The following is a 12,891-nucleotide window of genomic DNA, read 5'->3' on the forward strand; positions in this document are numbered from 1 at the left end:
GAAAAAGAGAGTGTCCTTGCACCTGCTGTTTCTTAAGTGCCTTGAACTCAAAATAATCAATGTAAGGACTTCCCTGGTGGTCCAGTGGTTAAGACTCCTCACTTCCACTGCAGGGGGTGTGGGTTCGATCTCTGGTCAGGGAATTAAGATTCCACATGCCGCGCCGCATGGCCAAAAACACATTAAAAAAGAAAGAAAAAATCATTGTGCCAAATTGGGGTGACATATTTTGGTTCACCCCCTTCTCAGGGATAACTGTTCTCTAGTCACGATATAAAAATATAACATGTGTTCACTGATGTGTGTCTGGGCCTTATGGCCTGGTCTAATGACTCCACAGTGAGCATCTTCTACAGGCACAAGAGGCAAGTATGATATATTCACAGCACCCAGCGCTGCCCCAGATTCCCCTGAGACCAGAGCCACCCAAACCATCCTGATCCTGATGTGCACCTTTGTCACTTTCTACTTGCTTTCCTTCATCTTGGTACTTTACATGGTGCTATTTGATAATCCAAGGGTATAAGGGTATAAGGATAAATACTGTTGCATTTGTGGAGACATGTTTTCCCAATGTTTTCCCTTTGTGCTCATCAATAACAACAACTCTGTCTCCAGGCTCTATTTCCTCTGCTGGGGCAAAAGGTAATTTTCTCTAAATTTGTCACAAGACCTGACGGTTTCTGTTCTTTACAAAATATTCATATGTCCATTCATCCATTAGGTAAGGCTAAGCCTCTACTATGGGCCAAGTACTATTAGGTAATTCAATTACCTAAATTAGACCAGTAGCTCCAGTCCTCATAGGGATTGCGATATATTTCAATGATCTTAGGACACACATTTTTCTTCCTTCTAACAGCTCTAAAATTGGGAGATATCAATATACTGAATAGCATCTTATACTTGTGGCTGAGCAGTTGTGATATCGAGGTCACAGGCTTCATCCTAGTCCTAGTGCTTCAACTGAGTGTGGCAAATCACAGCAGAAGTTGCCAAATCCTTCAGAATGTAAGCAATTTGAAAGTAACAAAGGACTCCGTGACTGACTCCTGTATCATATAAAACTATCATTAAGGCACCTTATCACAGCATTTTTCTTTCTAAAATACCTATAAAATAATGGTCTGTTTTACACTTGGTGGTATCTTAGCTTTGGTTTAAAAAAAAAAAAAAGTTTAGCCAGGACACAGTCTTTAAGCATACATCTATATAAATTATTACACAACTTAAATTACTGTAAATGCTGGGAGATCAAATTTAGGTGATTATGACAAAATACAACTACTGGACTTGACCTAGTCTGAAGGCTCAAGAAAAGATACCTTGAGAATGTATTTCTGTGTATGAAAAAAATATTCTGCAATAATTTACTATATGTTGAGTGTTGGGAAGAATATTCCAGTGAGAGAGAGAAGTGCCTGTGAAGGGTTGGTGCTGGGAAGCTGTGTGAACATTCAGGGAAGACAGAAGGGGCTGAGACAGAATGAAGGATACTTCATGTCCAGACTCTGAACTAAGGAGACAGAAAAATTTGTAGAGGGACTTCCCTGGTGGTCCAGTGGTTAGGGCTCCACAATTCCAGTGCAGGGGGCACGGGTTCGATCCCTGGTTGGGGAACTAAGGTCCCGCATGCTGTGCGGCATGACCAAAAAACAAACAAACAAAAAGAAATAATAATTTGTGGAAATAATAACTTAGCTCACCCATAAATCCAATGTATGCAATTTATAAATTTGAAATCATTAGAAATTAAATCTTAGGTCTTATTAAACTACAATACTGTGATGACATTTTTTTATATGGTGATAAAATCAGCAAGAAGATGTAATTTCATTTCACAAATAATATTATTCAATCAATTTAATTTGTTCAAAAAGTCAAATTGATAAGGACATTATACGAGTTTTAAAAACATAATTTGTAAACATCTACATACACAAATCAAATGTCTAAAGCCTCTTGAAAGCAAATCTCTGAGGCTCTCCTGCTTCTTCTTATCTAGTAACCTAAAAGCCAAGGCCATTATTCAAAATCACAGTTCAACAATTTTTCCTTCAAAAACACCTTTCACCAAGATTTTATGTAGCAATATAAAGAGCGGAACCACACAACACTGTAAACTTACTGTACTTCAATAAAGGATAAATAAATAAATAAAAAGAAAGAGCCAAACCTCTGTAAAGCATTAGAAGATTAATGGTTATCTTTCTTTCATCCTATGTTAGAACAATTATTTTTCCAGATATTATCAATAAGTACATTTCACAAGTTTTGTGTTTTTTTCTCTTTTTAAAATTTATTTATTTATTTATCTTTTTTTTTTTTTTGGCTGCATTTGGTCTTCGTTGCGCACAGGCTTTCTCTAGTTGTGGGGAGCAGGGGCTACTCTTCCTTGTGGTGCGCAGGCTTCTCATTGTGGTGGCTTCTCTTGTTGTGGAGCACGGGCTCTAGGCGCACAGGCTTCAGGAGTTGTGGCGGGCTCAGTAGTTGTGGTTTGCGGGCTCTAGAGCGCAGGCTCAGTAGTTGTGGCACATGGGCTTAGTTGCTCCATGGCATGTGGTATCTTCCCGGACCAGGGCTCGAACCCGTGTCTCCTGCATTGTCAGGCAGATTCTTAACCACTGTGCCACCAGGGAAGTCCCATTGTTTCCTTTTTAACTGAGTTTTGTTAACCTCCAAATGTATTTCCATCAGGTCTAGCAGACTTTTTCAAACCATGTTTTGCAACCCTTGGCTCAATCAAAAGATGGAGTGACTAATCCGTGGAACTGTGTATGCACAGGAGAAAAATGAATGATTTAACAGACTTTTCTTTTCCCATCTGGAATCTGAGAAGTCTGACAATGTCAGAGATTTGAACACAACCAGGCTGAACATCCATTATCCAGGAATGTGTCTCCTCCACAAGGAAGTTGCAAACTCAAGGGACACTGAGGTATTTCAGCCAACTCAGAATACTGTAGAGGGAAGCAAAAGAATGGAAGAGAGGGCTACAAACAGGACAAAGAGTGACAGGGTTTAGGCGGATTCCCCAGTGAGGAAGTTTTAAGCTTATAAAGCCATAGTTCCCTAAGTGGGCCCTGTAATACTTTTAATTTTCAAGACAAAAAAGAGATAAAAATCTGATTAACCAATGGCCCTCTCTCTATACTTCGTATGAAGAGGATTCCAAATGCCATTTAGACTGACTGCCTCCCTGATTTTTTTAGCGAAGGGTATTTTGTTAGGCAGATCCATGTCTATTACACTGTGTTTCAATCCACATCTATTACACTGTAATGTCAATTACACTGTTTCCCCATGTGTGAAATACAAATTAAATATAAGGCTTAATTCTCCCTGTTGAAAATGGGGAGATTCTCCCTTGTCTTTGGTCAGAGCATTTAGCTTAGAGAACTGCTAAGCACTTCCTTATCTCTTTAAAATGCATCCCTTTGAATACTAGATAGGACTTTTGTCAGTTGGGCTTTTTTGTTTTTCAGATTCATGACCCAGAATAGTCTTTCTTAAGAACCTAGGAGCCGGGCTTCCCTGGTGGCGCAGTGGTTGAGAATCTGCCTGCTAATGCAGGGGACGCGAGTTCGAGCCCTGGTCTGGGAAGATCCCACATGCCGCGGAGCAGCTGGGCCCGTGAGCCACAATTACTGAGCCTGCGTGTCCGGAGCCTGTGTTCTGCAACAAGAGAGGCCGCGATAGTGAGAGGCCCGCGCACAGCGATGGAGAGTGGCTCCCACTTGCCACAACTAGAGAAAGCCCTCGCACAGAAACGAAGACCCAACATAGCCATAAATTAAAAATAAATAAATAAATAAATAAATAAATAAAAATTTAAAAAAAAAAGGAAAGCATTAAAAAAAAAAAAAAAAAGAACCTAGGAACCATTTCTTTAAAATGGAAACATCTTTAGTCCCAGCTTCTTGAAATGCAAACATCAAGGGAGCTAGCTCACCTATCTCCTGGTCCCGTGGGAGGGTAGGAGCCTAACCTCGGTGGGTGCCTTGCTCCAATTTGAAAATACTTCCCAAAGTAGTTTGTCTTTCCTCTAGATAAAGCTAATTCGCTAACACAGATGGTCACCCCAATTACCAGGTATAGTTAGGATAAACTATCTGTGACAAATGATGCTGTCAACCAAAAACTGTTGAGGCAAAATCAAGCAGAAGCGTTTATTTGGGTCAAAGAATTGCAACTCAGGATACACAGATTCAGGTAGCAACCCAAATAGTGTCCTACTAGGGAGTGAAAGTCAGGGGTTTTTAAAGACAAAAAGGGGAATGTCTACATAATTCAAAGTATTTTGATTGGTGCTGGCGTCAGAAAGCTAGTCTTGGCTAAACATGTTTGATTGCTAAAGGTGTCACTAAGCAAAAATGTTACTGGAGCAAGGTACTTTTGCAGAGTTCTTGAAAGACTGTGGTTTGGCCCATTCCAGTTCACGTTTCACCTGGTGAGGACGTGCGTAAGACCCACTTCTTTAATGGCCTCTCAGTTCCGTTTAAAAACCCCTTGACATAAACGACTCCATTTTATTTCATCTTTCACAATGCTGTCAAGTCCTCTTACTTGAAGACTAGTTATATTTATCTTGAAAACATGTAAATAATGGGTTCTATGTGCTTGTCTATATAAGGGAGTGAGGTTTTTTCAGTTATTTTTCTGTCTTTGTAATTTCTTAGCAGATGGCTTCGGATGCACATCACATCCTGCTTTAATACTGACCCAATAATGTGGTATAATGAGAAATTTATTTGGCCTTTGTCCCCAGATCCTGGCAGAGCTTCTAAAACCCTTGGAATTTCCTGAGTGACAGAAATATCTTTTGTCACTCATAACAGGTCCCCTCTGTTGTTGTAGTTGCAGCACACGGGCTCTCTAGTTGTGGCTTGCGTGCTAAGTATTTGTGGCACGCGGGCTTAGTTGCCCCACGGCATGTGGGATCTTAGTTCCCTGACCAGGGATTGAACCCGTGTCCCCTGCATTGGAAGGCAGATTCTTTTTTTTGTTTTTTAAATTTTATTTATTTATTTTTGGCTGCGTTGGGTCTTTGTTGCTGCATGCAGGCTTTCTCTAGTGGCGGCGAGCGGGGGCTACTCTTCGTTGCTGTGTGCAGGCTTCTCATTGCAGTGGCTTCTCTTGCTGCGGAGTATGGGCTCTAGGCACGCGGGCTCAGTAGTTGTGGCTCACGGGCTCTAGAGCGCAGGCTCAGTAGTTGTGGTGCACAGGCTTAGTCACTCCGCAGCATGTGGGATCTTCCTGGACCAGGGCTCGAACCTGTGTCCCCTGCGTTGGCAGGTGGATTCGTAACCACTGCACCATCAGAGAAGCCCGGAAGGCAGATTCTTAACTACTGGACCACCAGGGAAGTCCCAAGACGTCCCCTTTGAGCACAACTGAATTTATGCTTCAAGAGGTGATTTAGGTTGGGGCTCCTGAAGAGCGCCACCCACTGACCTCCAGGAAGGGGATGTGAGGAGAGAGCTGGAGTTTAAAGCTCTATACAAACTCTTGAACAAGATTTAAGGAGCTTCCAAGTCTGTAAACGTACTGGGAGGGTGACAGACTTCAGTTCCATGAGGACAGACGCTCTTGTGCTCCAGACACTTCCAGAACTTGCCCTATATACTTCTTCATCTGCCTATTAAATTTAAGTACATGTTTCCCTGAATTCTGTGAGCTGCTCTAGCAAAATAATCAAACTCCAGGAGGGGGTCATGGGAACCTCTGATTTATAGCCAGTCGCTCAGAAGCAGAGATAACAACCTGGACTTTTGAAAGATATCTGAAGTGGAGGAAGACTTGTGGGACTGAGCCCTTCACCTGTGGGATCTCATGCTATCTCCAGGGAGATAATGTCAGAATTGATTGCTTGGTGAGGTTAGAAAACACACACTACAAACAATGAAAGTGTTTTCTGTCTCCACCACCTTTGTGGACAGGATCTGTGGGTTGGGAGATTTTGTTTTTATTTCCCCAACAGTCACCATCACAATCTATCTGCTGGGACGAAATCTCAATCACTCATCTCATCAATATCTTGTGTACAGGAAATATGAGGAAAGGGTGATCATTAAACAGTATCAGAGATTCAACAAACCACACCTAGAATATGACAAATAACTCAGCAACTTGAACAAATAAATAATAAGAATAAAAAAGGTAGGTGGAACTTATAGGTGAAGAGACTTATGAGACAGCTACTGAAAGCCATAATACATTTTGGACCCTAACTGCGATTAATCTAACTTAGGAAACACACAAACTTTTGAGATAACTGAGCAGAGATAACATATTTATCATATTTTAAAATATTTTTCGTGTGGTAGCTATTGGGGTTATGAAATAGCCCTCACATTTAAAAAATGCATTCTCAAGAAGTTATGCATTAAATGATGTAATGTCTGAGATCATAAGTTAAATAATCCACTAGTGTATGTGAAGATGGACAAAACAAGAATGGCCATTAAATGATAAATAATGGTGGAAGATTGAGGAAGCCTTCATTTGGTGTCATGATATAGTTTTTCCCATTTTTGTATATATTTGAAAATAGCTGTAACAAAAGATAGAATGTGTCTTAGTCTGTTCTGGCTGTTATAACAAAATATCACAGCCTGGATGTTTTATAAACAATAGATAATTATTTCTCACAGTACTGGAGGCTGGAAGTCAGAGATCAGGGTGCTTAGCATGGTCAGGTGAGGGTCCTCTTCAATGTTGCTGATTTTTTGCTCTGTCCTCACAAGGTGTAAGGGGTTAGGGATCTCTCTGGAGCCTCTATTATGAGCCACTAATCCATTCATGAGGGGTCCACTCTCATGATTTAAGCACCTCCAAAAAGCCCAGCCTCCCAATACCATCACCTATGTGGGTTAGGATTTCAACATATGAATTTGAAGGGAACACAAACATTCAGATCATAGCAGTGCCAGTATATCAGAAATTTAATCTGTTCAGAAGGATGAAATAAAAAGGGCAGGAGGGTACCTCTGGTTTCTGGTCAAGCATATAAAAAGTTGGCATTTGCCACTCCATCCTAACAAGCAAAAGGCTAAACAGACTGAAAAAATAAACAACTCTTCTTAGATTCGTAAATGAAGTGTGGTCACAGGGCAAACCACTGTCCCCAAATTGGAGAGACTGAAAGGGTAACACAGAGAATCACAAGTTACTGAAGCAGAAACCCACAAGCTGAAACCACTGTGGTAACCAATGTCAGGACAGGGAAACCTGAACTGTAATTGACAAATTCCTCTCAGTGGGGACAAATCTAAGAGAGAAGAACTCCAGGGGAACTCAGTCATGGGAAAAAACCCCACACTTCTGTTGAGTTTTATCTCCTAGAATTCTACCTGTTTCTCGCAGTGAATATCCGAGAAAAATCCTGTCATGCTCCCAGCAGGGAGAAAGGAAAAGGAACCATTTTCAAATATGCCAAAGCATTCTATTCTTTACGCAAAGTCTGCTCCAGGAGAAAATTTTAAAGCAGAGCCTTAGCTTTTATCAGAGCCTAAGTGACTGGGGGGAAGGAAAATACCCAACTCGAGCCCACTCTAGCCATCCTGTTCCACCTAAGATAGAGGAGAGACTGAAAAGGCACATGTGAAGTTCACAGTCCAGTAGGAGACCCTCACTAAAACACTGGGACCTACGTTATGTGTCAAGTTAAAATATTTTTTTACAGAAAACTTAAAACCACAAACAAAACGTCCAAAGTTTGGAAATTTTTAAGAAAACATTTCTAAAGACCTAATAGGTTAAAGAGGACGTTATAATGCAAAAACAAAAAGAAATACTGAGACCTAATCATAGGACTATAGAACACTTCCCCTCTCCCCACACCTTAAAATCACTTAAAAGACCTATTTACAGCAGTTCCTTTTACTGAGCACATCATACTTAGCTATCAAGAAAAAAGTGTAAGGCATAATAAAAATGTTTTTAAAAGTTTGAAGAGAAAAAAGAAAAAGAAAGTTTGACGAGACAGAGCAAGTATCAGAACCAAACCCAGACAAGTCAGAGATGTGGACTTACGAGACCAGGAATTCAAAACAATTATGATTAATATGCTTAGTGCTCTATTGGATAAAGTAGACAGCATGCGAGAACAGACATGCAATGTAAACTGAGATGGAAATTCTAAAACAGAACCAAAGAGAAATGCTAGTGAGCAAAAATTCTGTAACAAAAATGAGGAATGCTTTTGATGAGCTTAATTCGTAGAATCGACGCAGCTAAGAAAAGAATCTGACTTGAGGATATCTCAATAGAAACCCCCAAAATGGGGAGGGGCGGGGATTGAAAAACAAAACAGAATACTCAAGAACTGTCAGACAACTACAAAAGCTATAAATTATGAGTAACAGGAATAACAGAAAAAGAAAAAGATAAAGCAACAGAAGAAATTGAATCAGTAATTAATAACCTCCCCAAACAGAGTACACCATACTGAAATGGGTTCACTGATGTATTCTAGTGAACATTTAAGGAAGAAATTATACCAATTCCCTACTACCTGTTTCAGAGGCTAGAAGCAGAGGGAATAATTCCTAACTCATTTTCAGAGACTAGGATTACCCTAATACCAAAACAAAAGATACTACAAGAAAATTTCAGACCAATATTGCTCATGAACATTGATGCAAAAATCCTCAACAATGAACTACCACTACACATCTATTAGAATCCAAAATCTAGAACAATGTAAACACCAAATGCTGGTGAGGATGTGGAACAACAGAAACTCTCATTCATTGCTGGTGAGAATAGTGCAGACACTTTGGAAGACACATTGGCAGTTTCCTAGAAAACAAACATACTCTTATCAGCAATTGTGCTCCTTGGTATTTACCCAAAGTAGTCGAAAACTTATGTTCACACAAAAACCTGTACATAATTGTTTATAGTAGCTTTATTCATATTGCCAAAACTTGGAAGCAACCAAGATGTCTCCTTCAGTAGGTGAATGTATAAATGGTGGCATTATCCAGACAATGGAATATCATTCAGTTTTAAAAAAGAAATGCACTATCAGGCCATAAGAAGACATGGAGGAATCTTAAGTGCATGTTACTAAGTGAAAACAGCCAATCTGAAAAAGCTATATACCATATGATTCCAACTACATGGCATTCTGGAAAAGGCAAAACTATGGAGATAGTAAAAAAGATCAGTGGTTCCCAGGTAATGTGGGGACAAAGCAGGGATCAATACACAGAATACAGGAATTTTAGGGCAGTGAATCTACTCTGTGTGACACTACAGTGATGCAACATATCATTATAAATTTGTTCAAACCCAGAATATACACCACCAACAGTAAATCCTAATATGAACTATAGAGACTCTGGGTGATAAAAATGTATCAATGTAGGTTCATCAATTATAAGATTATAACAAAAGTACCACTCTGGTGGGGGATGTTGATAATGAAGGAGGTGATGCATGTGTAGGGGCAGGGCACCTTCCTCTTAATTTTGTTATGAACCTAAAGCTGCTTTTAAAAAATAAAGTCTTTAAGTAAAAAAATTAAAAATGTAAATATGAAACAAAACAAAACATTGGACCAAGGGGTTACTAAACCTGGGTTTACTTCCAATTCTGCTACTAACTAGCTGTGCAAGTCACTCACTTCCCCTTCCTGGGCCCTAATTTACTTATCTGCGAAAGAAGAAAAATGGGTCTCATGACATCTAAGGTTTTTTCCTGTTCTAACTTTCTATGGATAATGCTAATTGTTTCTTTCTATTTTAAAGCTACAAATACCCTCAAAACCTAGGGTATTTTGTATATCAGGGTAGAATTTTGTATATCAGATCAAATAAAATGGAATAATATGGCTACACAAACACACACACAAAAAATCTATGAAAATGAAAACAAAAACATTAGGAAGCGACAAGTTTTGAAGACTTGTTTTTTAAACAGTTTAGTTCAGACATGATTGACTTAAACTGCTCATATTTAAAATATCCATTTTGACATTTATACACTTAGAGTATCAAAACTAAAAATTTCCTCCTGGCTTTTTAAATTTACCCTTCTCACCATATGAAATTACCCCACCTGCACATACTCTACCCTCTGTAATGGCTATTTTCAAATATATCCAAAAATGGAAAAGACTAGTAAGAAGTAATGATTCTGTCATTATTTATCATTTTATGGTTGTTCTTATTCTCTACATCCCAATGCACTTAGTTGTTTGTTTTATTTATAATCACAGACATCATGTCACTTCACATATAACCCCTTCAGGATGTGTTTCTAAAATGTAAAGGCCCTTATATAACTCCAATAACTTTGTTGCATAAAATCAAAATACTTAAAATTATGATAAACTGTTGTAAGTGCTGAATTTTGTCAACTGTATTCATTATTTAATGCAGATTGATTGCAATCTGGATACAAAATTTATCTTAGGCAATAATTAGGTGTGTCTTGCATGTTTTTTAACCTCTATGTACCACTTACCATTTTTTAATTCATATTATTCACTTGATGAAGCTGCTAAGCCATTTGTTCATTAGAATTTGCCACAATCTAAATTTGGTTTATTGAGTCTTTCAAAATGTTTAACATGCTCACTCTTCTTCCATATTTCCTGTACACAAGCTATGCTCAACATCATGAAATATCAGGGAAATGCAACTAAAACCACAGTGACATAATGCTACATATTTACTAAAAAAGTCAAAAATTTAAAAGCTAACCATATCCACTTTAGCAAGAATATGGAAGAACTGGAACTCTCATACACTGCTAATAGGCATACAAAATGAAACAATCATTTTAGAGGACAATTTGGTGTTTCTTAAAAAGTTTTATAGGGCCTTCCCTGGTGGTGCAGTGGTTAAGAATCCGCCTGCCAATGCAGGGGACACAGGTTCGAGCTCTGGTCCAGGAAGATCCCACATGCCGCACAGCAACTAAGCCCATGTGCCACAACTACTGGGCCTGCGCTCTAGAGCCCGCGAGCCACAACTACCGAGCCCATGCGCTGCAGCTACTGAAGCCTGCGCACCTAGAACCCGTGCTCTGCAACAAAGGGAAGCCACCGCAATGAGAAGTCCACTCACCGCAAGGAAGAGTAGCCCCCACTCGCCGCAACTAGAGAAAGCCCGCGCAGCAACGAAGGCCCAATGAAGCCAAAGAAAATAAATAAAATAAATTTTAAAAGTTATATATTCACCTACACTCTGATTCAGGTATTGCATTTTGAGGTATTAACACAAGAGAAAGGAAATATGTCAACATGAAGAACTGTATCCAATTTCTGTACCACTTTTATTTGCAATAGCCAAAACTGGAAACAATTAAAATATCCATAAACAGATGAATAAATAAATAAATAGCGGTATAGCAATACAACACACTTTTCAATAACATAAAAATGATGAACTACTCATGTAAGTACCATGAACTGCAAAAATATGCCACATGAGGGCACCCAAGGGAAAAAAAGACTAAACACTTTATGATTTCAATCATATAAAATTCTAGAAAATGCAAACTAATTTGTAACAACGAAAAGCAAATCAACGGCTGCTTGGAGGCCAAAGAGATTATTAAAGGATTATTAAAGGTAAGTATGGGGGTGACAGAAATGTTTATTATCATGATTGACGGTTTCATGGATTTATATACATATCAAAAATTATCAAATTGTATAGTTTAAATATGGACATTTACTGCATATAATTTATACCTTATTAAAACTTTAAAAATATGATTCAACTTAAAATTCTGGATTTCCTACTCTAGAAAATCAGTTTTGACAACCATACTGACTCAACGGGCAGGTTCAGCACTTGCCTCAGTGGCAGCAAAAATAGGTGAGGGCTTCCCTGGTGGCGCAGTGGTTGAGAATCTGCCTGCCAATGCAGGGGACACGGGTTCGAGCCCTGGTCTGGGAAGATCCCACATGCCACGGAGCAACTAGGCCCTTGAGCCACAACTACTGAGCCTGTGCGTCTGGAGCTTGTGCTCCTCAATAAGAGAGGCAGCGATAGTGAGAGGCCCGTGCACCGCAATGAAGAGTGGCCCCCGCTTGCCACAACTAGAGAAAGCCCTCGCACAGAAACGAAGACCCAACACAGCCAAAAATAAATAAATAAATAAATACTAAAAAAAAAAAAATAGGTGAGAAATTTTTGAAGTGGAAACAAAGACTATTTCCACTTCATTCAACAGGGACACTGGATGGGTCAAAAATACCACATCACTAGACTAAGAATCTTCTTCTCTCTATCCTTGTTTTCCTGTTTGCACAGCAATGGCCTTAGGTGAACAGCCCAGAGAAGCCACAGGAATCCACAAAACGTTTTGATTATTTTCTCTGACAAGGCCTTCAGCTACACAAGATATACAGTTCTGGACGTCCTGAGAATTTCTGTACCTGCTCATCCTTCACAACCATAGTGACTAAATGTAGTGAGCGACCTTTTAAAAGAGGCACATTCTAACCATTATGTTGTAGTCTCCTCCAATCTCTATTAATCCAGTGTTTCTGTAACAATTATCACTTCCCTGGACCCTTTAATCTTAAAATCATTGATGTTACCCTACAGAATTCAGGACATCAGGGCACACAGTTCCGCTGCAGGACCTGGGGAACAGATTTCCCTCAACAGTGCTGAGCATGATGAAATATCGCCTGTGAACAAGAGAATAAGTTTATGTTGCTCTCAGAAGCACTAAAGGTTGTCACAGCAACCAAAAACAGCCCCCTCCTCAGTTTGAACTCCTAACCCACAAAACATCATGGCCTGCCATCTAAAAATTAAGACCACAAAGCCCTGCAGTCTTTCCTTGAAGGTTTTGAGCAGCAATGCAACCTAGGCCAAAACTGGAGAGGCATATTCTGCCATCATACTGTCCCTGCTGAGGCAC

General features: G+C 39.5%; 1 protein-coding gene and 1 long non-coding RNA gene across 4 annotated transcripts in view; one reads left to right on the forward strand and one right to left on the reverse strand.

The window, feature by feature from the left end:
- LOC309648358 overlaps positions 1-12,891 on the forward strand; it is a 263,978-nt gene that overhangs the window by 173,242 nt on the left and 77,845 nt on the right. The window lies entirely within an intron of this gene.
- Positions 1-12,891, reverse strand: part of LOC309648177 (uncharacterized protein) — a gene marked incomplete at its 5' end in the record, with an annotated part of 28,757 nt that overhangs the window by 10,242 nt on the left and 5,624 nt on the right. Inside the window, 2 exons of one of the 3 annotated variants that reach the window (XR_014256509.1) lie at positions 2,497-2,960; positions 12,568-12,655. Coding sequence is in view for 1 of the 3 variants with exons in the window: in XM_082436522.1 (XP_082292648.1) it covers positions 12,626-12,655 (30 nt within the window). Of the gene's footprint in view, positions 1-2,496; positions 2,961-11,263; positions 12,656-12,891 lie in introns of those variants that run through there. The other 2 variants (XR_014256508.1, XM_082436522.1) reach the window with 2 other exon arrangements.

The sequence above is a fragment of the Balaenoptera physalus genome, assembly GCF_965194825.1.
Source record: "Balaenoptera physalus genome assembly, chromosome: 19".
NCBI lineage: Eukaryota > Metazoa > Chordata > Mammalia > Artiodactyla > Balaenopteridae > Balaenoptera > Balaenoptera physalus.